This window comes from Carcharodon carcharias, chromosome 1, assembly GCF_017639515.1.
Source record: "Carcharodon carcharias isolate sCarCar2 chromosome 1, sCarCar2.pri, whole genome shotgun sequence".
Taxonomy (NCBI): domain Eukaryota; kingdom Metazoa; phylum Chordata; class Chondrichthyes; order Lamniformes; family Lamnidae; genus Carcharodon; species Carcharodon carcharias.
In genome coordinates, this window is record NC_054467.1 from 104657447 (window position 1) to 104681264 (window position 23818).

General features: G+C 42.7%; 1 protein-coding gene across 6 annotated transcripts in view; it reads right to left on the bottom strand.

The window, feature by feature from the left end:
• The window catches only part of klhl8 (kelch-like family member 8), a 59203-nt gene extending 35796 nt beyond the window's left edge, over window positions 1-23407 (bottom strand). For 2 of the 6 annotated variants that reach the window (XR_005946465.1, XM_041215651.1), the window contains exons 1-3: window positions 23261-23407; window positions 6120-6421; window positions 1679-2227 (exon numbers count right to left, since the gene is read on the bottom strand). Coding sequence is in view for 5 of the 6 variants with exons in the window: in XM_041215651.1 (XP_041071585.1) it covers window positions 1679-2227; window positions 6120-6317 (747 nt within the window). In the remaining variant the exon portion in view is untranslated. Of the gene's footprint in view, window positions 1-1678; window positions 2228-6119; window positions 6422-10518; window positions 10540-10912; window positions 11310-22791; window positions 23182-23260 lie in introns of those variants that run through there. The other 4 variants (XM_041215834.1, XM_041215735.1, XM_041216009.1 and 1 more) reach the window with 4 other exon arrangements.
• Window positions 23408-23818: the final 411 nt, after the last annotated feature.

Here is a 23818-nt window from a genome sequence, read left to right on the forward strand (position 1 = left end):
TAGGTAGAGGCAGGTGGTGATGGATGGGGATTGTTCAGGCCTCTGTTCAAGGAAGAAGCAGAGAGCCCTCAGACTGTCCTGGTGGGGCCAGGGGGGCAGAAGTGTAGAGAGATTGGACGTCCATAAAGAGGAGGAGCTGGCTAGAGCCTAGAAACTGAAGACTGTTGAAATGCCATAGTGCTTCAGAGGTATCACGGGTGTAAATGGGAAGAAGCTGGACAAATTGGGGGGCAGGGGGGTGCAGGGGAGTCAAAATAGGAAGAAATAAGTTCAGTGGGGCAGGAACAGACTGAAACAATGGGTCTACCAGGACAGTCCTGTTTATAGGTTTTGGGAAGGAGGTAGATGCTGTTTGAGGTTGATGAGGGAGGGGAGGGGTGCCATGAGATTATATGGAGGGAGCATCTCCAGATGAGATGAGGTCAGTGACAGTCTTGGAAACAAGGACTTGATGTTCAGTGGTGGGGTTATAGTCGAGGGGGGAGGTAGGAAGAAGTGTCTGGGTGTTGGCAGGCAGCCTCTGCAAGGTAAAGATTGGTAGGCCAGACAACAACAGCACTATCCTTGTCTGCTTGCTTAAGTCAGGATTTGACCTAAGAGAACAGGGTGCAGCAGGTTCAGAGGGAAACAGGTTAGCTTGAGTGAGGGAAGCAGAGAAATTAAAATGGCTGATGTCACATTGAGAGTTCGCAATGAAAAGATCAAGAATGGTAAGAGGCCAGAGGGAGGGGTCCAGTGGAGGAGAAAGACTAGAGGCAGGTGGAAGGGTCCGCTGGTCAGTGGGGGTGGGGTTGGGGGTGGGGGGGTACTCCTGGTCAAACTGATGGCTGACCAAAGAGAGGCAACTGGTGAGATATGGCAGCTGAGACCATCCTGCCAGTCCCACCCTCTTTTCTGACATCAGCATGAGGAGGAACTCAGTCAGTGCCCCAGCTTCCACTGGAATTTTATGATATATAAAATGGTCACAGATCCATCAGAAACACATCCTGGTAAAATTCCAACTCCTCTGCTTGGTTTACTCAACTGCAATGCCCCTTATAACCCAAGCATTTCAGGGGCTTAATATCGTAGGCAGCGGCAAAGATTTACTCTAAACTAGCTAACTTCAAAACAAATTTGAAGTCAAATCTGTGAACAAAAATCACAGCCTGTGCCACCATGACTAGTCACCCAGCACTTGCACTGACAATGAACAGACATGGACGATGGGTAAAATAGTGACCAAAACAGTGTAGAGGAGACAAGAGCATCCAGAAGAGAAGGGACCACTAGTGAACCAGACGCCATCAGGCTAATAACAGTCAATGATAGATTGCAGTTACTCTTGAAATTGTGTTATTCATTAGTTTGTCTGGTCTTTTGTTTAATTTCAATATAACCCATGCCTCCTAAGGCCCTGAAGATCCTTCACATACTGCTCAAATACCCCTGTTCATTAAGTTTCTCATTTTAAATAGAATTGTATGGGTCAATAGTGATCAGAAGTAACCTAAAAAGCTATTTTTCTACAGCATTAATACCATTACATCAATAATGTTTACTGAATGCCACACTGGACTCTGAGCATTGATCAACGGCACTATAAGTTAATAATTCTAAATTAGTAATTAGATTTTTTGAACCTTGTCAAAGAGACTACATTGCCAATCCCCAACTATAAATTAGTGTCACCTACCTGGGCAACCACTTGGTCCAACCACTTGGTGTGATGCTGTGGATTTGAGTGCAGCCACTTCATAGCAGCATTATATACTTGCTTCTCTTTTTCCACATTCAAATCACTGGATGAAAGGAGTGCGATGAGGTGCTTCGGCGAAACATTTACAAAGTCTTCACATTCTACTACTTCATTAAAATGTTCACAGGCGTACTTATCAGCCATGCCCATCAAGTCAACTCGGTTGTGACTCTCAGCAAACGACCGGACTGCTAAGCAATTTGATGGGTGAAAATGGGCTTTCATGTATTCACAGCAAGCCTTAGCCACAAGTTCTACCTGCAGAATGCAAGCGGCATATAGTAGAGGTTGCACGTTGTCTACAGTAAGTGTAATCCTGGAGCAATACGCAAACTTGACAAGGTCATCCATTGCATCGCCATCAAAATCTTTAATTTCTATCAGGTCCTGTTTGGCTTCAGCCATGTCAGAAAGAAACATTGCTCTGAAGTATGGAATCACACAGGCTAGCACCAATTTGTGGCATGGGATTAATTTGGACCCAACCTATTAGGAAGAGGGAACAAAGAATATCACTTTAGCAACAATTTAAAATGGAGCTAAACCTATGGTCTTTGGGTGAGTTCGCACACTTGATAAGTATCCAACTCTGCTAAGCTGGGAATGATAGCTATGACAGATTACTTTCCTTACAAAATTACAATAAGTAATAAACAGCAAATAATATTTGTAAGAGATTAGCATGAGTATTTTGAATGCTTCTGATCATCCAATTTATTTTGCAGTTTTGACTATACATAAATCAGATAAATTGATTTGTATGTGAACAAAATTAAGGTTAACGTATTAAGTGTGAAATCTAGCTCCTGAAAAGCTAAACATTAATTATTATACATTATAAAAAGAAAGTAAAAATTAAACTTTAAACAGAGATCACTAGTAATCCCAAAACAGGTGAAAGTCAAGAAGAGTTTGAGTGGGTGTGATATGTGTGATAGCACCAACATTAGGCAATTTCTGCTACTATTTGAAGAAAGGAGTCAAATAACTTTAAAAACAAACCTTATTAGAATTAAACTGATCTATTACTTGCATTATCAGAATTAGATAACCCCTAGTTTAGAAAGCTGGTAATTTACAGCTAAACTCCAGCAGGCCAGTTAATTTATCAATACTTTCCTAAACCAGCTAATGACAAAGATAATACTGTAGTAATTACGTACAACTTAAATAATTTTCAAACCTCACTATTATTAAAAAAAAAATGAAAATAAAATATTGAAGATGCTGGAAATCTGAAATAAGAACAAAAATGCTGGAAAAACTCAGCAGGTCTGGCAACATCTATGGAGAGAGAAACAGTGTTAACCTTTTGAGTTCATATGACTTTTTGGAGCTAAAGAGAAGCAGAAATGTTATAGATTTTATACTGTTTAAGAGGGGGTGGATCAGGTGGGGCAAGATAGGACATCAGGGATAGGTGGGAACTAAGGAGAGATTGACAAAGATGTCAGGGACACAAGACAAGGGAGTGCTAATGGTAGTGGTAAAGACTAAAGAGGGTGCTAATAGTAGCATAAAAGCTAGCAAGCAGAGTGTGTTAGTAGAAGAACAAGGATCAGCGCTCTGTGAAAGCACAACATCGAAACCAGTGACAGATGGCCCTGTTTGGCGTGGGGTGGGGGAAAGTTGGGGAAAAAGGATAAAAGAATGAACAAAAAATAAAAAGGAATAAAAAAAAACAATTGGATTTTTTAAAAAAGGTTCAAGATGGAGAAAAGTGTGTTCATGGTCTGAAGTTGTTGAACTCGATGTTGAGTCCAGAAGGTTGCAAAGTGCCTAATCAGAAGATGAGGTTCCTCCAGTTTATGTTGGGCTTCACTGGAACATTGCAGCATACCAAGGATGGACATATAGGCATGAGAGCAGGGTGGTGTGTTGAAATGGCAAACGACAGGAAGGTTTGGGTCATGCTTGAGGGCCGAGTGAAGGTGTTCCGCAACACAGTCACCCAGTCTGCGTTTAGTCTCCCCAATGTAGAGGAGACTGCATTGTGAGCAGCAAATACAGTAGACAAAATTGAAGGAGGTGCGAGTGAAGCGCTGCTTCACCTGAAAGGAGTTTGAGGTCTTGGACGGTGAGGAGGGGGGAAGTAAAGGGGCAGGTGTTGCACCTTCTGCAACTGCATGGAAAGGTGTTGTGGGAAGAGGATTAGGAATAAGGGGTGATGGAGGGGTGGACCAGAGTGTCACAGAGGGAATGGTCCCTATGGAAGGCTGACAGGAGGGGGTGAGGGAAGATGTGTTTGGTGTTGGCATCATGCTGGAGTTGGCAGAAATGCCAGAGGATGATCCTTTAAATGCGGAGGCTGGTGGGGTATAACGTGAGGACATGGAGGACCCAATCACAATTCTGGGAGGGAGGGGAAGGAATGAAGGCAGAGGTGCGGGAAATGGGTCGTACACAGTTGAGGGCCCTGTCAATCACAGTGGTCTGGGGAAGAACCCTCAGTTAAGGAAAAAAGTTCAGAGGTGCCATTTTAGAAGATAGCATCATTTGAACAGCTGTGACAGAGGTGGAGGGACTGAGAGAATTGCACAGAGTCCTTACAGGAAGGAGGGTGTGAGGAGCTATAGGAGCTGGTGAACTTGTAATGAATATTGGTGGTCAGTCTATCACCAGGAATGGAGACGAGAAATCAAGGAAGGGAACGGAAGTGTCGGAGATGGACCATGCGAAAGAGAGAGGGGATTGGAAATTGGAAGCAAAACTAAATAAATAATTCGATAAATTTTTCCAAATCCAGACGACAGCATGAAGCAGCACCGATGCAGTCATCGATGTACCGAAAGAGTGTGTTGTGGGAGGGGGCCAGAGTAGGACTGGAACAAGGAATGCTCCACATACCCTACACAAAGACAGACATAACTCGGGCCCATGCGAGTACCCAGAACCACATCTTTTATTTGGAGGAAGGAGAAATTGTTCAGTTAGAGAACAAGTTCGGCAAGGTGGAGGAGAGTGGTGTGGATGGGGATTGTTCAGGCCTTTGTTCAAGGGAAAAACGAAGAGCCCTCAGGCCATCCTGGTGGGGGATGGAGGTGTATAGGGGCTGGTGAAGAGGAAAAAACTAAGCTTGTTGACTTTGGGCATAGTTTTCATTTATCAACTACAGTATTGTATTTTACTTTAAAACAAAAATTTGAATTTAAAGGTGACAAATAAAATGGTTGTTTAATTCCAATCTGAAAAAGATATTTAAGCACCATTATATTCTGATTATTGACAGTTGACCACATTAACTGTTATTTATATTGCTGACAAACAAATCTAATACAGACTGCATTGCATTAAAAGACATCCAACACAATGCTGATCGGAACTAGATCAACTGCCTACTATCTCAATTAGAACATGTAAAAATACTTCAGGCTATGTAGAACTATGTTCTCTGTCACTGTAATTGTCTGAAAATAAAGGATGTGAAAAGAATATTTAGACTGCCTTTATACTTCTCGTGGGTTCTACAAAGAAATATTAGCACAAAATCAGGAGCGTAATTAGTTTACAGACTCCGAAGGGCATTTTGACCAATAAGTAAACCACTTGCAGTAGGTGCTTTCACATCTGTCTAGTTTTGCATGTGTGGAATAATTCAGGTCTCATTTGGACAGCCTGATGAATTAATGAAATTGAGTGCAAAGTCCTTCTAATGTTGCAATGAGAATGCACTTGCTGCTGCGTACACTCAAAACATTAAACATGCGTAGGTCAGGGTTCAAAGCTTTTCCCTAAACAAGCTTAGTGCAGCAAGACCCAGTGACCCACAACATGGCATACAATCTGTTGGGCTTTATTAGCAAAACAATAAAATTGATCCAGACTGTATTAAGGGAAGTTGCATTAGAGGATTAGCCCTGACGGTTTTCAAAAATTCAATCTTCAAGTCAGAAATTTCCCCATGCCATTACATGTTCCACCAATCCTGACTGAACAACACTTTACACAAAGGATAGGCAATGACACAGCAAGAAAGAGTTCTATTAGCAGCAAAAGCAGTGCATAAATTCTGCCACCCGAAGGATTACAATACAACATTGTAGTGCAATTGCTACAAATCTTGCTTCTAATAAGCATAAATTCTGAAATGTTTGGACTTGGACAAGTTTATTAAGACATTGGAACATTACCATTAAGCGTTTTCTAAATTGCACTAATGTTGTCACTGTGATAGTCAGCTCAATAAAATTAGATAATTTATCACTCTAAAGAATGTTTATAATTAAAAATGTCCTAATAAGGACAATCTTCATATGAAGATTGATTTTCACATTTTAAATTACTTTCCACTCGAAGCTGTAAGGAGTGGATATTTTGATGAGAGAAATTAAGTTTTAGGATAAATGCACAAAGACAGAGGGACAAATATTCCTCTCACCTTCAATGTTACATCACAAAGTTCTTTGGCTTCATAGAACTGATAGAGAGCACGGTGATATTCCTTCCAAGCTTCATCTGCTTCAAAAAGAAAACTGCCCTCTGCTTCAGTCTGATGGTTAAATGACCTACTGGGAAGCCTCCTGCTCTTTAGCTGATGATGTTTCAAATTTTCTGGAATCATATCAGTTGAAGCCATTCTTTAAATTTTATGCCATCAGCTGGAAGTATCTAATTGAGACATTCAAGATACTACCCTCTGTAGATCAAGCATCTTGGTAATATTTGCATATGTATTCTTTCCTAGGTAAAAAGAAAAACACGAATTAATTAGCAATTACAGAAAACTCTCATACAAATCAACACCATGCAGTATTTGTTAGCCAGTTTCTAGGTGAGAAAAACAGAATACTACAAGCCCCAAGTTTTTATATTAACACTGAATAATGTGGGTTATTTTTAAAAGCATCTGATGGCTGTAGAAACTTTTGCTTCACTAAGATGTACATAATATTCCCCAAAGTTATAATTCCCTATGCTGTAGTCCATCAAAATCAGCTTTTCCAGATCAAAGTGCATCCATTCAGGATCTGAGAGATCATGGGGTTTACTCAAGGTATTGGACCAAATTGTCATCTGGGTGCGATGGCACATTTCAGTGTGTCAATGGCCATATCTAATTTTTTTTTTAAAAAAGGAAATCAGATTTTCCTCTGCATTCTGACCCCACGACACTTTCCCCTGTCATTTTTGAGAGTCAGGAATGCCTAGTGTGCAAAATGCACACCCACCCCTGCTCAGGTCTGGTTCCCCATTTTTAATGGGGGACAAAAATCATATTTCCTCCTGCAAACCATGTTGCTACTGGTGCTGCAGGGTTTTGGAAACCCATTAAAAGCACACCGGGTTTGAGTTCCTGAAGAAAATAGAGAGCCTGCTGTGGAGTCTGGAGCACTCTGAAAGGTAAATATAAAAGTATTTTCACACCTTCAAATATCACTATTTAGGTGCTATATGGTAATGTATGTTTTTAATGCAGTGATTCATCATAGGGGTCTGTCCCTTAAAGGTAAATTGACCCTTACATTGACCTGCCTTGTGTATTTGTTTACATGCATTATAGTGCTTTTCCAATGGCGAAAGCACCATAATGCAATGAAAAATGTTACAAATTGTCCTGTCAGCCTGTGTGGTCATCTTTTCTATTGTGAAATAAATGGCTCTGACTAATAAAAAAAGCCTGGTTTTGACACTTGGAAAACAAACTAACCACCTGCTCCCTTACATTGATTGACAGGCATTCTGCTTTGAAATGAAAATACGCGCCTTCTGTTCTTTCCTTCCAGAAAGTAATCTATTGTTTCGACAGCTGTGGCCATTCTGAATGCTTGGCTGAGTTTCAATTATTAATGAGTTTCTGTAGGTGTTCCAGTTATCCAAGAATGAATAACAGTTTCAAGAAGCTTTAAAAGGAGATTGCCCCTTTGATATGGTTCCTAGTTAGTTGACACAAACCAATAGGATTAAAAGAAAAGTATTACAAGATTTTTTCACATGCTAAAATGCATTTTTTTCCAATGATATGGAGGCTTTTGTTAGATGGTAAGGGGTTTATTTCCTTTCCCCAAGGAATGTAAATTATTTTCCATTGATATTGCATGGTGTATACTGGGCGAGTGGCAATGGAAGATACATGGGTAATCTGAGGGGGCATGGAGGATACATAGGGGTAGCATGGCAGGCACAGGCAATCTGAGGGGGCATGTGCTTACATAGAGGTGAATGGGGGGGGGAATTGAGGGATGAGGTTTAGGGAGCCTTTAAAACACTGGAGGGAACTGAAATATTGTGTTGGAGAACAAAGTTCTAAATGGTCTTCTAAATGGCCCAACTCAGCTGCCACACACCTCCTGAACTCCAGTGCTGCTCAACTTCATCACAAACCCAGCCCTGACATGAAAAGACAAAAAAATGTGAGAAGTCACATGTAGGTCAAGTGTACAGTTTGCAAGCCGTGAAAGTGTACAGGTTGGGATTTCCTGAGCCCAGAGGAAGATTTGCCCTTTATTATTTCAATTGCTATATATAAACTGTAGTAAATATTTTCTGCAATAAAAAAATTTTCCTTCTGATACCTACGTTTTCTTTTGGAAATTAAGACGAGGTTCCTGGAAATGTGCAAATATTTGCAGTTTGAAAAAACATCATGCACAACAGATTATTTTTATTAGCGTGTGCAGATGGAACAGCATTTTGGAGCTCCAACACATTAAAACAGAGCGATAGGGTACCATTTCAATTCCTTCATCTTATATTCCCAATCTTCCTTGCTTAAGCCACTCCTTAAAACCTATTCTTGGCCAAGCTTTGGTCATCTGACCCAATATCTCCTTATGTGGTTCAGTTTCATATTCTGTTTTATAACACTCCTGTGAAGCGCCTTGAGATGTTTAAATACTTTAAGGTGCAATGTAAACAAGTTGTTGTTTGTCTTAGCTGCAACGCTGTCAAGGAAGTGGCTGAGTTGCATCTGCATGGTGACAGAAGAAGAGCTGCTCTGGTCTGCTGCTTCAAATTTCTTCAGCTAGTTTTAAGCAGTACCAGCTGCTTAAGTGAATTACACACAGTTGCTGTTGGTGCACTAGCCAAAGAGGCATGGAAGAAAAGTCAAACCCAAACCTAAATCTCTAAGTTTTCAGTGTGTGTTGAACCATATTTTGAGAAACAAGGTTACAAAGAACTAGCATACACACATTCCTTCTGAGTCTATATCAAAAATTGCTTTGCATTTTGAAAGAAAATTCCCCAATCCAGCTAGTCTGTGGATTGGCTTCAATATCAGATGCAACCAGCAGAAATAATCTTCCACTTTTTAACTTTATTAGATTTCCCCTTAATTTGCTGTTCTAGCAGTTTTGAGCCTTTTTCATGACTACAACTTCTAGAATATAAAATAAAAAAGTTATTGAGGAAGGCCAGGGAAAGTAAATTCCAGGAGATAGTCCCACCTGAAGAGCAAGTGCCGTAAATGACATAATGAGGTTCCTTCTGAATTAGAACCTTCAAGATTAAAATTACATGTTCACCCAAATAGTCCCACTCTCCATCATCAGTAAAGTGATAGAAGAGGTCATCAACAGTGTATCAAGCAGCACTTGCTTAACAATAACCGGCTCACTGACGCTCAGTTTGGGTTCTGTCAGGGTCACTCAGCTTCTGGCCTCATTACAGCCTTGGTTCAAACATGGACAAAAGAGCTGAACTCCCAAGGTGAGGTGAGAGTGACTGCCCTTAACATCAAGGCAGCATTTGACCGAGCGTGGCATCAAAGAGCCCTAGCAAAACTGGAGTTATTGGGAATCGAGGGGAAGCTCTCCACTAGTTGGAGTCATACCTAACACAAATGAAGATGGTTGTGGCTGTTGGGAGTCAATCATCTCAGTTCCAGGACATCACTGCAGGAGTCCCTCAGGGCAGTATTCTAGGCCCAACCATCTTCAGCTGCTTCATCAATGACGTTCCTTTCATCATAAGGTCAGAAGTGGGGATGTTCGCTGATGGTTGCACAATGTTCAGCGCATTCGCGACTCCTCAGATACTGAAGCAGTCCATGTCCAAATGCAATAAGACCTGGACAAGATCCAGACTTGGGCTGACAAGTGGCAAGTACCATTCACGCCATACAAGTGTCAGGTAATGACCATCTTCAACAAGAGAATCTAACCATCGGCCCTTGACATTAAATGGCATTACCATCACTAAATCCCCCACTATCAATATCCTGGGGGTTACCATTGACCAGAAACTGAACCAGCCATATAAATACTGTGGCTACAAGAGCAGGTTAGAGGCTATGAATCTTACAGCAAGTAACTCACCTCCTAACTCCACAAAGCCTGTCCATCATCTACAAAGCACAAGTCAGCAGTGTGATGGAATAGTCTCCACTTGCCTGGATGAGTGAAGTTTCAACAACACTCAAGAAACTCGACGTCATCCAGGACAAAGCAGCCCACTTGATTGGCACACCTTCTACAAACATTCACTCCCTCCACCACCAACAATAGTGGCAGCAGTGTGTACTATCTACAAGATGCACTGCAGAAACTCGCCAAGGTTCCTTAGGCAGCGCCTTCCAAGCCCACTCCTGCTACCATCTAGAAGGCCAAGGACAGCAGACACATGGGAACATCACCACTTGGAAATTCCCCTCCAAGTCACTCACCATCCTGACTTGGAAATATAATCAATGCTCCTTTGCTGTCGCTGGGTCAAAATCCTAAAACTCCCTCCCTAACAGAACTGTGGGTGCACCTACGCCACATGGACTGCAGTGGTTCAAGGCGGCAGCTCACCACCATCTTCTCAAGGGCAATTAGGGATGGGTAATAAATGCTCACCTAGTCAGTGACACCCACATCCTGTAAATGAATAAAAAAAACTTTGATTACAGAAAATCAACATCAACCAATTTACGCCCCAAAAACATTTCACATCACTATGTTTTTTGAAAATGTATGATTGTGCATTTTACGAAAATTATATCTACTAAAAAGCAGGATATTATAACATTCAATTAAGATAACATGCTGCTGTACAAGATGAAAATCTCAACAACTTTTCATGTACCAAATACATTATAAACTATTACTGATTCACACTAATTAATTTGATAAAATCAGCACAAAATTGATCTTGTATAGAAAAAATTGAAGGCAAACTGTCTTTATGAAGAGGGAAACATGGGTTTTTCCTAAAATGACTCACATAAAACCAATTCTGTTGTGTACCAACCTTGGCTCAGTTGATGACATTCGCACCTCTTGAGTCACAAGGTTCCTGGTTCATGTCCCACTCTAAGGCTTGAGCACAAAAATCAAAGCTGACACTCCAGTGCAATACTGACAGTGTACTGCACTGTTGGGAGATGCAGATGAGATGTTAGGCTGAGACCCTGTCGGCCTGCTTGGTTGAATGTAAAGATCCCATGACACAATTTTGGAGAAGAATAAGGGAGTTATTCCCGAATGCTGGCCAATATTCCCGAATGCTGGCCAATATTTGTCTCTCATCAACACCACAAAAACAGTTTATTTAGTCATCATATTGCTGTTCATGAAAGCTGGCTGTGCCCACATTTGCTGCCACATTTCCTATTGCAACTACACTTCAGAAGTACTTCATTAATTGGTACGCAAACACCAAGCGTCACTACGTGCTGAGGTTCTATCTGTCCCCGGTGTTGTGAAGGATGGGTCTGGCCACACTGCCGCAGAACGCTCCAAGTAGTCGGACCATGCCGTACCACCTGTCCCTCGTGGAAATATTTGTGCAGAGAAACATCTTTGACCACAAGTCCATCAGGCAGTGGTCAGCATGTAACGTCTTGGAGGCCTAGCGGGAAAAGGAGATGATGGATCCTGTCGGATGGTTCCCCGAGCAGACTGTCAAAGTCATTTGGCAGAATGCCTCATCGCCAGAACTTTCCAACAAGCACCAAGATGTAGCTTGGCTGGTGATGAGAAAGGCCCTCCCCATCAGATCCTTCCTACACGCCAGGAGTCTCACTCCATCTGCACGTTGCCCTCGAGGTGGCTGTGGTGGGGACGAGACTGTTGTTCACCTTCTTGCGTATTGTGCCTTTGCAAAGAAGGTCTGGAGACAGATGCAGTGGTTTCTGTCGAGGTTCATCCCGAGCAGTTCAATGACACAGGACTCTGTGCTCTACGGGCTGTTCCCAGGGACACACACCGAGACAAACATCAACTGCAGCTGGAGGTTCATCAACTCGGTGAAAGACGCTCTTTAGTCTGCCTGAAACTTGTTGGTCTTCCAGTGCAAAGAGTTGTCCTCGACCGAGTGTTGCAGACTGGCACATTCCAAGGTCCAGGACTATGTGCAGAGGGACGCACCAAAGCTTGGGGCAGCCACCACAAAGGTGCAATGGGGAAAGGTCACTGTGCACCAAGGGGCTGGGAATTGTACAGATCCCTCGGGCTGTACGGCTCACAATGAATGTGTGCATTGAATACTAATTGTGTTATAATTGTATTGAAGCACCTCAGAGTGCAACATGATGTATGTCGATAACCCCAATACCACTGCACTGTCTGACTGACTGTAATGACCATATTGAAATGATTGTAATATTCATTGATTGTACTGAAGCAGCCCCTGATCCATGTGTAAAAGCTGAATCTGATTGTACTTTTTGTGATGGCCATTTAGAAATGTTTTGTAATGTTCTTCCAGATATTTTATGAATAAAGTATATTTTTCAAAAATAAAAACTGTAAAGCACTTTGCTCTTTGACCTGCCCGAAACTTGTTGGTTTTCCAGTGCAAACAGTTGTCCCCGACCGAGTGTTGTAGACTGGCACATTCCAAGGTCCAGGACTACCTGCTGAGGGGTGCACTAAAGCTTGGGGCAGCCATCGCAAAGGCACAATGGGGAAAGGTACTGACTAAGACCTCTCAGTCATCGTGCACCCAGGGGCTGGGAATTGTGTAGGCCCCTCGGGCTGTACGACTCACAATAAATGTATGTAGCGAACACTAAACGTATTAAATTGTATTGGAGCACCTTAGAGTGCAAAGGGATTGGAGCTGTCTGTAATGACCATATTGAAATGACAATAATATTCATTCATTGTATTGAAGCACCTTGTGATCCATGTGTAAAAGTTGAATCTGAATGCACTTTTTATGATGGCCATTTAGAAATGTTTTGTAATGTTCTTTCAAATATTTTATGAATAAATTATATTTTTACAAAAAAAACTGTAAGGCACTTTTGAGATGCTGCTGGTCTGCGACTACTATATAAATGTAAATTTTTTTTCTCTTTCAAAATGGGCAAATCTTTGTCTCTTTTCTACAATCATTACCACTCCCTTTTCCTTATGTTCCATGGCATCTTTGGTCATTTAATTTCTTCCACTCTCTACACTATCCCAGGCCTTCCTTTTTGTTCTCCCCCCACCACCTCCACCTTCCTGCTTTAAATGGCATAAAACCCTACATTCTTTCAGTTCTGAAGAGGAGTCATATTCAACTTGAAGTGTTAACTCTCTCCACAGATGCTGCCAGGCCTGAGTATTTCCAGGACTTTGTTTTTATTTCAGATTTCCAGTATCTGCTTTTATTATAGTATTGGCAAATACAGTCACACCGCGGTTTTTTGCGCAAAAATCAGCAAATTTCCATGCTTCAGATCGGCATCTCATTACTGCTGTAAGGAAAGAAGTGTACACTATACACCAAATAGGAGGAAATCTGCATATAAAACAGCTAATTAGATTCCCAGCAGCTGATGCATTCAGATAATTGTACCTGCTGTGATTGGATTCACAACAAAAAAAAAAATTTTTAAATGAAAATAAAAATACCTGGAAAAAACCAGGTGGTGACAGCATCTGCGGATAGGAACACAGTTAACATTTTGAGTCCGTATGACTCTTCAACAGATTCACTCCTCCTGGAAAGCAATTTAATGCAAATTTCTGGTCATTTCTTGCCATGTCAGCAGCCAAGTGCCTTCAATGAGCAAATGAACCTGAATCAGTCACTCCAAAAAGCAAGGTCTGCTATAGCTCAATCATTGCAAAGATTTCCATGTTGGAAAATAATGACACCCAGTGCACACTGTAGGAGCTTTATGAGGTCTATCACTGACTTTAAAAAAGGAACGTGTACCTTCACAATCCGCCTTATTAAAATTTTACTGCATCTCAAGTTAATTCCCTGTCCTCATCTGTACAAAGAAAAACTAACCTGGAAGTTCCTTTGTTTAACTACTATCATTTCAAATTTTTCCATTTACTATTGGATTTGATTCCGATTATAGTATAAATAGCTGACATTATTCATTTCTCTACTGGCACAGATCCAGGTGGAAATTTATAAAAGGACTGCCAGTTTAATAAAGGTTTTAGAAAGTCTGTTAAGAGAATGTTTTAATGCACGTTTGTGTTAATTGATAACCGATGCATTACATTCTCAGAAAAACAACAAAATTGCTGGAAATCTGGAACAAAAGCAGAAAATGGATATGTCAGCCAGAACCTGTAAGGAGAAAGGACAGGTTAATATTTTGGGTATAACTGTCAGAACTAAACATTCGAGTTGAAAGAGGCAGGGGTTGCCATGATGCTCCTGAAGTTCTGTTTTGCTGCTGTTTTGTTTGAAGTGATCCAAGGGAAGAAGGAGAAAGGCAAACAAGAACAATGAGTGCAGCTAAGTTTATCAGCGTAAAAATATCAAGCTTGTGTCAGAGCAGTGCGGCTTTTAAAGAAAGATAGCTGCACAAATAATTTGTTAATTAACTGAAGTGCCTAGATTAGACATTTCTCAATATGCCAAGTGACAGCAAAAACAAACTGGGTACATGATAAGAGAGGTAGACAAACCAATGATTCACTAACTTTGACATTAACTAGAAAATGTGGCACTTAAGTAGTAACAACTGACTAGACATGTTTATCCTTTTATGAACCAAAGTAGAAAACAAGAGGACTGTGGATGAGAAAAACTATCAGCTGAAAGTTATTGGCTCCCCTTGATCTCAACTTCAAATAAAATGATTTTAGAATATATTGGAAGGTGGTGCTCTGAAGGACAATCACAAAATAAGAACAACAAAGGTCTTTAACTGCAGTAGGAAATTCAGTGCAGCATTTATTCACCCCTAAAGAAAACAGTCCCTACAACTAGCGTTGGTTACCTCTGATGTCCCCCAAAATCTATACTTGGCCCCCTATTTCTCATCTCAAGTTGCCCTCAGCAACATAATCTGAAAACAGTGTCAGTTTCCACATTTACGCTGATGACACCCAGCTTGAACTCACCACTATCTTTTCTTTGACTCCTCCATTGTCCATAGCTTGTCAGGCTGTTTGTCCAAGATCCAGTTCTGGATGCAGAGAACTTTCCTCCACTTTGTCACAATGATATGACTTGGCCATGAGTGATATCAATCCGTAATTTCACAGGTTGATCAAATGTATAATGAAATGAAAGCAGAAAATGCTGGAAAAACTCAGCAGGCCCGGCAGCATCTGTGAAGAATTAACATTTTGAGTCTGCATGACTCTTTTTCAGAGCTGAAGAAAGGTAGAAATGTGATGGAATTTATACTGTTGAAGAGAAGTGGTGGAGCAAAATAGGAGGTCAGGAGTAGGTAGGAGCTCAGGAGAGATTTGACAAAGACGCCATGGACACAAGACAAAGGGAGTGGTAATGATAGTGTTAAGGACTAAGGCAGGTATTCAGTGGCATATAGGTCAGTCAGCAGAAATGTTAATAGCAGAACAAGGGTCAGTGCTCTCTGAAAGCAGAGCAAGTTACTGACTGGTTCCTGTGGGGGAAAAGGGGTTGGAAAAAATATTAATACAGATGACTGATTTCAAGGTCTGAAGTTATTGAACTCCATGTTAAGTCCATAGGGCTGTAAAGCGCCTAATCAGAAGATGAGGTGCTGTTCCTCCAGTTTGCGTTGGGCTTCACTGGAACATTGTAGCAGGCCGAATACAGAAATGTGGGCATGAGAGACGGTGAACTGAAATGGCAAGCGAGAGGAAGGTCAGGATCATGCTTGCAGGCTGAGTGAAGGTGTTCTAAAAAGGGGTCACCCAGTCTGTGTTTAGTCTCCCCAATATGGAGGCGATCGCATTGAGAGCAGCAAATGTAGTACACTAAATTGAAAGAAGTGCAAGTGAATCACTGCTTCACCTGAGTATGGGGCCTCAGACAGTGAGGAAGGATGAGGTAAAGGGCAGGTGTTACACCTCCTGTGATTGCATGGGAAATTGCCATGGGAAGGGGATGAGGTGTTGGGAGTGAGAGAGGAGTGGACCAGTATATCACTGAGGGAACGGTCCCTATGGAATGCTGATAGGGGAGGTAAGGGAAGATGTGTTTTGTGGTGACATTATGTTGGAGTTGGCAGAAATGGCAGAGAATGGAGGGATGAAAAATGAGGACAAGGGGAACCCTATCATAGCTCTGGAAGGAAGAGGAAGGGGTGAGGGCAGAAGTGCGGGAAATAGGTCGGACACAGTCGAGGGCCCTGTCGACCCCAAATATATATTGAACTGTTTAAAAAGGACCTTTTAAAGACAAGAATATAGACACTGTCTAAAAGGTGGCTGCCACAAGTCACTTGACATCTGGTATTTCAAGTCGGCCAGCTTCTGGAAAGTTCCAATGTGAATTACAATTCAGACATACCCAGACACCCTCATGGAATTTCACACCTGAGGGTATCAAGAACAGCTTCAAAAATGAAATGTACTGGACATAACATTTGCATCTCTATAAGGCTACCTCTCTAGCAGAGAGAACACTGTTAGAACGATGATTATATAGAAATGTTTTCAAATACTCATTCAGGGGGATTAATGGGTGGGACATTACAGAATCTAATCATCCAGCCATGAAATAAAAGCAACCATCAGTTCAGGCAACAGATAAACAGCTCTGAAGTAGAACCATGTGGATTCGAAACGTTAACTGTTTCTCTCTCTCCACAGATGCTGTCAGACCTGCTGAGTTTTTCCAGCATTTTCTGTTTTTCTATCAGATAAACAAACCCCTTCCGAAATCATTATGGGGAGAGGTTGTGACCGAAGTAACCATTTTCAATTTTTTTTTAATACAGCTGCTAAGCACGGTAGTCAGTAGCCTGGAAGTGCTGCCAATGAAGCAGCAAGGAAGTCCCTTCTCTACTCTCCTTCAAGCCAAGGCCCCATATCTGTCTGTTTAAAAATCCAGCACAGAGAAATCCATCGAAGGGAACATCAGGTGTAAAAATCAATGACTTTTTGGAAAAGACGGATTATGTTTCCAAAAAGAAATTGGCTTCAGCAATTGCAATTTTACATGAGCTTCAACTCAACTCCGGAAATCTGAAGATGAACGTGGAAAAAACTTCTGCCACATCCGGGACTCAAATACTGAACTCAACTTTTTTACCATTCAGCATTGAACTTGAATTTGGCTAAGTAAGTACCTATGGTGTTACTTATAGATTTTGCATGCTTGTTTGTGTGAATGTGGGTTGCAAAAGATTGAGCCGCATGCCTTTACCTGGGTGTGTTTTGAACTCAATAACCCCCTTTTTGTTTGAAACTCAAGAACTCCTGCCAGACTTGTTTCTTTGTAATCAGTACATAAATGGTTAAACACAGACATTGAGTAAATTCCTTCATCCTTCTAAATCTTCCTGAAAACCTGTTACAGTCAAATTTCACCCCTTCTCACATAGCTGTAACAAATTAAATATTGGGCAAACTGAAGCCATTGTTTTTAGTCCGCATTACAAAATCTGTTTCTTAGGTACTGACTCAATTGTTCTCCCTAGCAAATTTCTGATGCTGAAACAGACCTGACCCCAAAATCCACACGCAGATCACATATTCCCACCTCCATAAAACTGTCAGAATCCTCTTCCGCATCAGTTCATCTGTTGCTGAAACCCTCATCCACAACTTCCTTGTCTCTAGACTTGACAATTCCAATGCTTTCCTGGCAAGCCTCTTACATTCTACCCTTTGTAAACTTAAGGTCATCTAAATGTCTGCTGCCCTTGTCCCTACTTGCACTAAGTCCCTGTTAACTGGTAGGTTTCAAGGACAGTCTTAATGGAGCAAAGAGAGGGAAATCCAGGGCTGACTTCCGGTTAAACAATACCTTAATATTAACATTCTCATTCTTGTCTTTAAATTCTTTCATGGCCTCACCCCTCCAATCTCCACCAGCCCCACAATCCTCCAAAACATCTGCAGTCCTCTAATTCTGGCCCATCTCCGATTTTAATTGCCCCATTACTGGTGGCCTTGCCTTCAGCAGCCAAAGTCCTAAACCACAGAATATCCTCCGTAAAGCTCTCCCTCTCTTTTTCCTCCTTTAAGACATTCCTTGAAACTTTTTGGTCATTTGCTACTAATATCTCTTAATGTGACTTGGTATCAAGTTTTGCGTTATAATGTTCCTGTGACGTATCTTGTGACATTTCATTAAAGGCGCTGTATATGTTGTTGCTATATCACAGTCTCATTTTTCAACAGCACTGGAACAGCAGTTAATATAGAATTCAAAATATCAGCTCCAGTAGTTGATGATGCACCACTCTTTGGGATCAAATGTTACAAGTTAGGTAAGCCATCACACAGCCAACATTTTGAAAAATAAGAAGACTGTTCTGTATCTACATGGAGGCAGATGGATCAGGAGCTGTTGGGATTACAGTACAAAATGGAGCAGAAGGTTTCAGTCAAGGGAGAAAGTAAAGGCATGTCAAGGGTATTTTAAACTAATTTTACTGACCCCACAGCTATTACACAAAGCACATTAGAGTTTTGCAGAAAACAATACACATTCCTGATGGATCAGGTCCTGAAAGCGAGGTTATTATTTAAAAAGACATCTTAGTCATTGTAAACTATGAGGATGCACCAAAGACAATGAATACCAGACATTTGTTATTGTTTGTGGTAAGTCCCTCCTTTTAAATATCCCACCAACTCTACTCTGCCATTTTAACATCAGGTGAAAGGTTTGCAAGCAACAGGAAGCTTGCAGTAAGCAGCCAATCTAGTGTCAGAAAGAAAATGTTTAAAAAGAGCTCCCAAATATCACAGTAAACAGCTCCAGTTGTGTGTCATGTTATAAACACAACTTCAACCAACTCCCAGTGGAAAAGAAAAGAGTTGACGTTTCGAGTCCTCATGACCCTTCGACAGAACTAGCTCCTAGTTCTGTCGAAGGGTCATGAGGACTCGAAACGTCAACTCTTTTCTTCTCCGCCGATGCTGCCAGACCTGCTGAGTTTTTCAAGGTAATTCTGTTTTTGTTTTGGATTTCCAGCATCTGCAGTTTTTTGTTTTTATCCCAGTGGAAAAGATCACTTTAAATACAATTCTTCAATTTTCAATCAAAAATTTGGAAATTTGTAGGGAGGTAAGAGATTGCACTGTTTAACATTAAATAATGCTGGAACTATGATGCCTACAACCACAATTCTAACATTGTCCACAACTGGCAAGACCTCAGTCCATCCATGCATCCACACCCGACTATACCAATTTCCGCCTGGCCAGCCTCCCAGTTTCCACCCTCCATAAACTTCAGTTCATTCAAAACTTTGCTATCTGTATCCTAAACAGCGCCATGTCCTGCTCAGTCATCACCTCCCCACCCCAATGATCTTCACCGAATCATCTCAAAATTAAATTTCTCATGTTAAAATCCCTCAATGCCTTCTCCCTCCCTTTCTCTGTCACCTCCTCCAGGCCCTACAGCACATTCCCTAAACACAGTATTCCTCTTACCTGTCGTGAACTCCCATTGCAACTATACTCTCAGCATCTAAGCCCAAGTTCTGGTCCCTCTCCTTCTGCAAGGCCTTCCTTAAAGCACATCTCTCTGACTGAGATTTTGGTCACTCCTCCAAATATCTCCTCCTTTGGCTTGGCATCCATTTACTAATTGCACCTCAAAGTGTTTTGGGGCACTTTTCTACCTTTAAGGCATTATATAAATGTACACTGTTGTCAAACGCTGGTATCTACAAAGTCTGAACTTGGTCTACAGAATGCCAACATCACCCCGATTGCATCTCTACAAATTTCTCCACATTCCTTGTGTACTATATTTGAAACTCTGTGCCTTTTCCTAGTGTATACACAACCCTTGGTTATCTGTACAACTGAAAAAGGCCCAAATACTTTTAATGCTCTGATTAAAGGCATGATGACAAAACATTACGGTCCAGTTAGGGACCAGTAACTTTTTGCTAAAGTGGACACAGTTTGAAAACCCAGTTACCCACTAGGAGAATAAAAGCCACAGAATTCCATGTTTTTTAACAACAAAATAAATTTTGCTATACAATGTCAGAAAAATAAAACACCCTACAATATCTATCTTATACTCTCAACATTCAAAATTAATGAGGTAACTATGAATTAACAGACAAACTGGTCAAAAACACACTGCACATGAGATGGCAGATGTGATCAAGACATATCCCACAGATTTCTCACCAGATGCCAATGACTGCTGAGATTCACAAAATCTCGTTAAAGCTGTCTCCCTCAGGAAGGACTTCCACTCTTCACTTTTGAAGGTCTAGCCTCTGAATTCCTTCACAAGCTGCTTTGATTTGAACTGCCTCAACGACTGCTCACCTCCTGATGGGTCAATCTCTACTCCTGAGACTACATTCCAAAGGATTCACAAAGCTGCCCTCCTCTAATTACCGGCACACTTCCAACTCTTTCACAGGCCTCTAGCTTCACTAAGCAGGCACTGCCCCAGGGTTTCTCCCAATTCCAGTCTCCTAGCTGCACCAAGCTATAAATGGCTCCAGGGCTTCTCCTGAGCCCCAACTGCCTCCAGCACGGAACCAGCAACCTTCTGCCAACTTCTCCGCTCCCAGGACTTCTGAGCCCTAACTACCTGAAGCCTGCGAACAGCAGCACCTTTTTGGTATCCAGCCTCTTCCCCTTCTGTAGCACACTCACTCCCCCAGCAAACACACAGATAAACTGAAACCAGAGGACCTGAAGCTCCACTCACTTCCATGACAACATCACCTTTCAAGGTTCACTAAATGCTTTTAAGCTAATTTCACTCTCTCTAAAAGGCATTTCTTTGCAAGCAGTGTAGACATCATGGCTGGATTTTACATGTTCCTGCCAGCCATGTTTTTGGCAGGAAGCCATGTAAAATAGGGTGGATGCACAGCCCACCACCTTCCTACCCACCCCCGGTAGGTGGGTGGGCACCAAAATCGGCAGCAGGCCCGCCATGTTTAAAAAAATAATTAAGAGTCAACTGGGAAATTTCAGAAAGGTTTGGTTCAACAATAAACTGAATTTCAAAAAAGAGTCCCGGTTTTAAGGAAAGAAACAATTGCTGAGCAGAAGTGCAGCAATATCACAGTTAAATTAAAAAAGAGTAATTAATAAAAATGACCAGAGTGTGGGAGTTTTAGAGAGAGAGAGAGAGAGAGAGAGAGAGAGAGAGAGAGAGTGTGTGTGTCTGGCTCACTCCCAGTCTCAGGGCGCTCACTCACTCCCTATGTCTATGTGTTGGTATGTGGTGGTCAGGGAGAGAAACCCGAGGCTAGCTGTAAGGTGGACTCGCACTCTGAACCCCTCTACACACAAAGTTGCTCAGTGTCTCGCACACGCTCGCCCCCGCTCACATTCCGACAAACTCACTATGACACCGTGAACTCCCCAGACCTGCCAAAACTTCACACCCACCCCCCCCGCCCCTCTGCAACTTGGCCGCCCACCCCTTCTCCCTGTGACTTCCCCACCCCCACCACCCCCCACCCCACCCCCCACAACCCCCACCGCCCCCCACCCTACCCCCCACACCCCCCACCGCCCCCCCACCCCACCCCCACCGCCCCCCACCCCACTCCCACAATGCCCCCCCACCCCACCACCACCCCCCCACCCTCAACCCACGACTTTGTCTGACCACCACCCCCACCCCTCCACCGGGTCCTAACGCGACTTTGTGAGACTTCAGGCATCCTGAACTGAGCCTGATGTGACTTCGTCTGATATCCCCACCACCCACCCCCATTCCCGGCTCCAGCCCCGACTCACCTGCGCTTCCCTCGGCCCAACAGTCCTCATCACACTTGCTGCTGCTCAATTCACAGAGCCTATCAGCAGCAAACACAGGCTTTGGTTGGAGGAACAGCTCCATGCAGAATCTTCAATTGAAAGGGAAGCAATGGCATAGTGGTATTGTCGCTGGACTAGTAATCCAGAGACCCATGGTAAAGCTTTGGGGACCCGGGTTTGAATCCTGCCATGGCAGATGGTGGAATGTGAATCCAATAAAAATCTGGAATTAAAAGCCCAATGAAACCATTGTCGAACTGGTTCACTAATGCCCTTTAGGGAAAGAAATCTGCTGTCCTTACCTGGTCTGGCCAACATGTGACTCTAGATCCACAGCAATGTGGTTGACTCTTAAAATGCCCTCTGAACAAGGGCAAGTAGGGATGGGCAATAAATGCTGCCCTAGCCAATGATGCCCACATCCCATGAATGAATAGAAAAAAAACTAGACCATTTGACCAGAATTTTGAAAAATGGCTCCAAAGGACAAGCCTGCCTTATATCAATCAACACGAGCCCAACCTTTTAAGCGTAATAGACACTTTAACTGCATTTATCCCATTTTCTACACTTAAACTACACTACACATTATAAACGTAAACATTACATCCAAAACATTAACATGAACCATGAACTAGACATTCATCACAAATGGCTTTTTCCAGAGAAATATCTTTTTCCCAGCACAACCTTTGCCATTCTGGCCTTTCTGGCTTAATGGTGACTAAATTAATTTAAAATAATTCATTAAAATTGAGATTAAATCTCCTATGCTGCTGAGTTCCGAAACCTACCCCAGTCAAAAGAACAGGCCATTCATCCCTCTGAGCCTGTCTAGCTATTCAATTGGATCTGTACCTCAATCCCCGTTTTACTGTATTTGCTCCACATCCCTTGATCTTTACAAAGTGCTCCAGCGAAGCTAGCTGGATATGTTTCTGAACAATTCCCTTCAGCAGATCACTGGAGTTTCCAGCAGCTCTCTGATAAGACAGTGTTTTCGGGGGAAGCCTGAAACTAGTTACTCACCCTCTCGATTCCAGGTGATCCGGGCAGGACAGAAGAACGATTTATAACCGTACGGGGGAAAAAAAAACCTAAAAGTTAAAGTATCACTTTTTCCTCATGTTGGCGTCTGATCCCAATCTGCGGAGGAGCGAAAACAAAAACCCTCCCTGAGCCCATAAACCGACCGCCTCACTGGGCTGAGCGAGTCAGTCACTGGGGAAAAACGTTCCCCAACAATTGGAGAGGAAATTTACAGCTGTTTTGCAAAAAAAAGGACACCAGAAAGAAAGACAAGCACCCGAACTATATCAAAACGTTGCGTCAAATATAAATCCGACCCGACCCGCCCCGGGTGAAGGTGCAGAGCCTGGAAGTTTACTCTTGTGTCACATTGAATCCTAAACCCCCTCAATTATTAAGTCAGGCTGCATTTCAGCAAAAAAAAACATAACGCGCGAGTTTGTCAAATCAACTCATTTCACCTACTGACCTGGGCCAAACAGTCCTTCACATTGTCGGACATACCTTGTCCTGGCGGGAGGTTTGCGCAGCCATAGATAACACCGGCGGCGGAGGGGGCCGGGGCCGAGCCAGCACCAACCGCTCTCCACATCCCCCCCCCCCCCCACTTCCGGACGGGGCGGGAGCCGGTATCCCGGGTGTCGCTGTACCCCGCTGCCCCTCTGTCCCCGGTTGTCGCTGTCCCACCACCCCCCCCCCCCCCACCCCCACCTGCTCCTCTGTCCCCGGGTGTCGCTGTCCCCCCTGCCCCTCTGTCCCCAGTGCCGATGTTCCGGGTGTCCCGCTGCTCCTTCCTTTCCCGGGCAAGGTTCTGAGGCGTTCGCGAGCCTCAGCCGACCTCCGCAACAAAAGCTGCTGCAAAGCACCGAGTGCAAAAAAGGAAATGAATGTGCTGTAAATTTGTCCATAGCAACAGCGCGTAAGCCGCGATAGATATTGGCGTAGGCTTCGTGTCCCAAGTTAATTGTTTCTGGCCAGGTTGCAACTTTCAATCGGAATGGTTCATGTATTGAAAAGTGTGATTCCT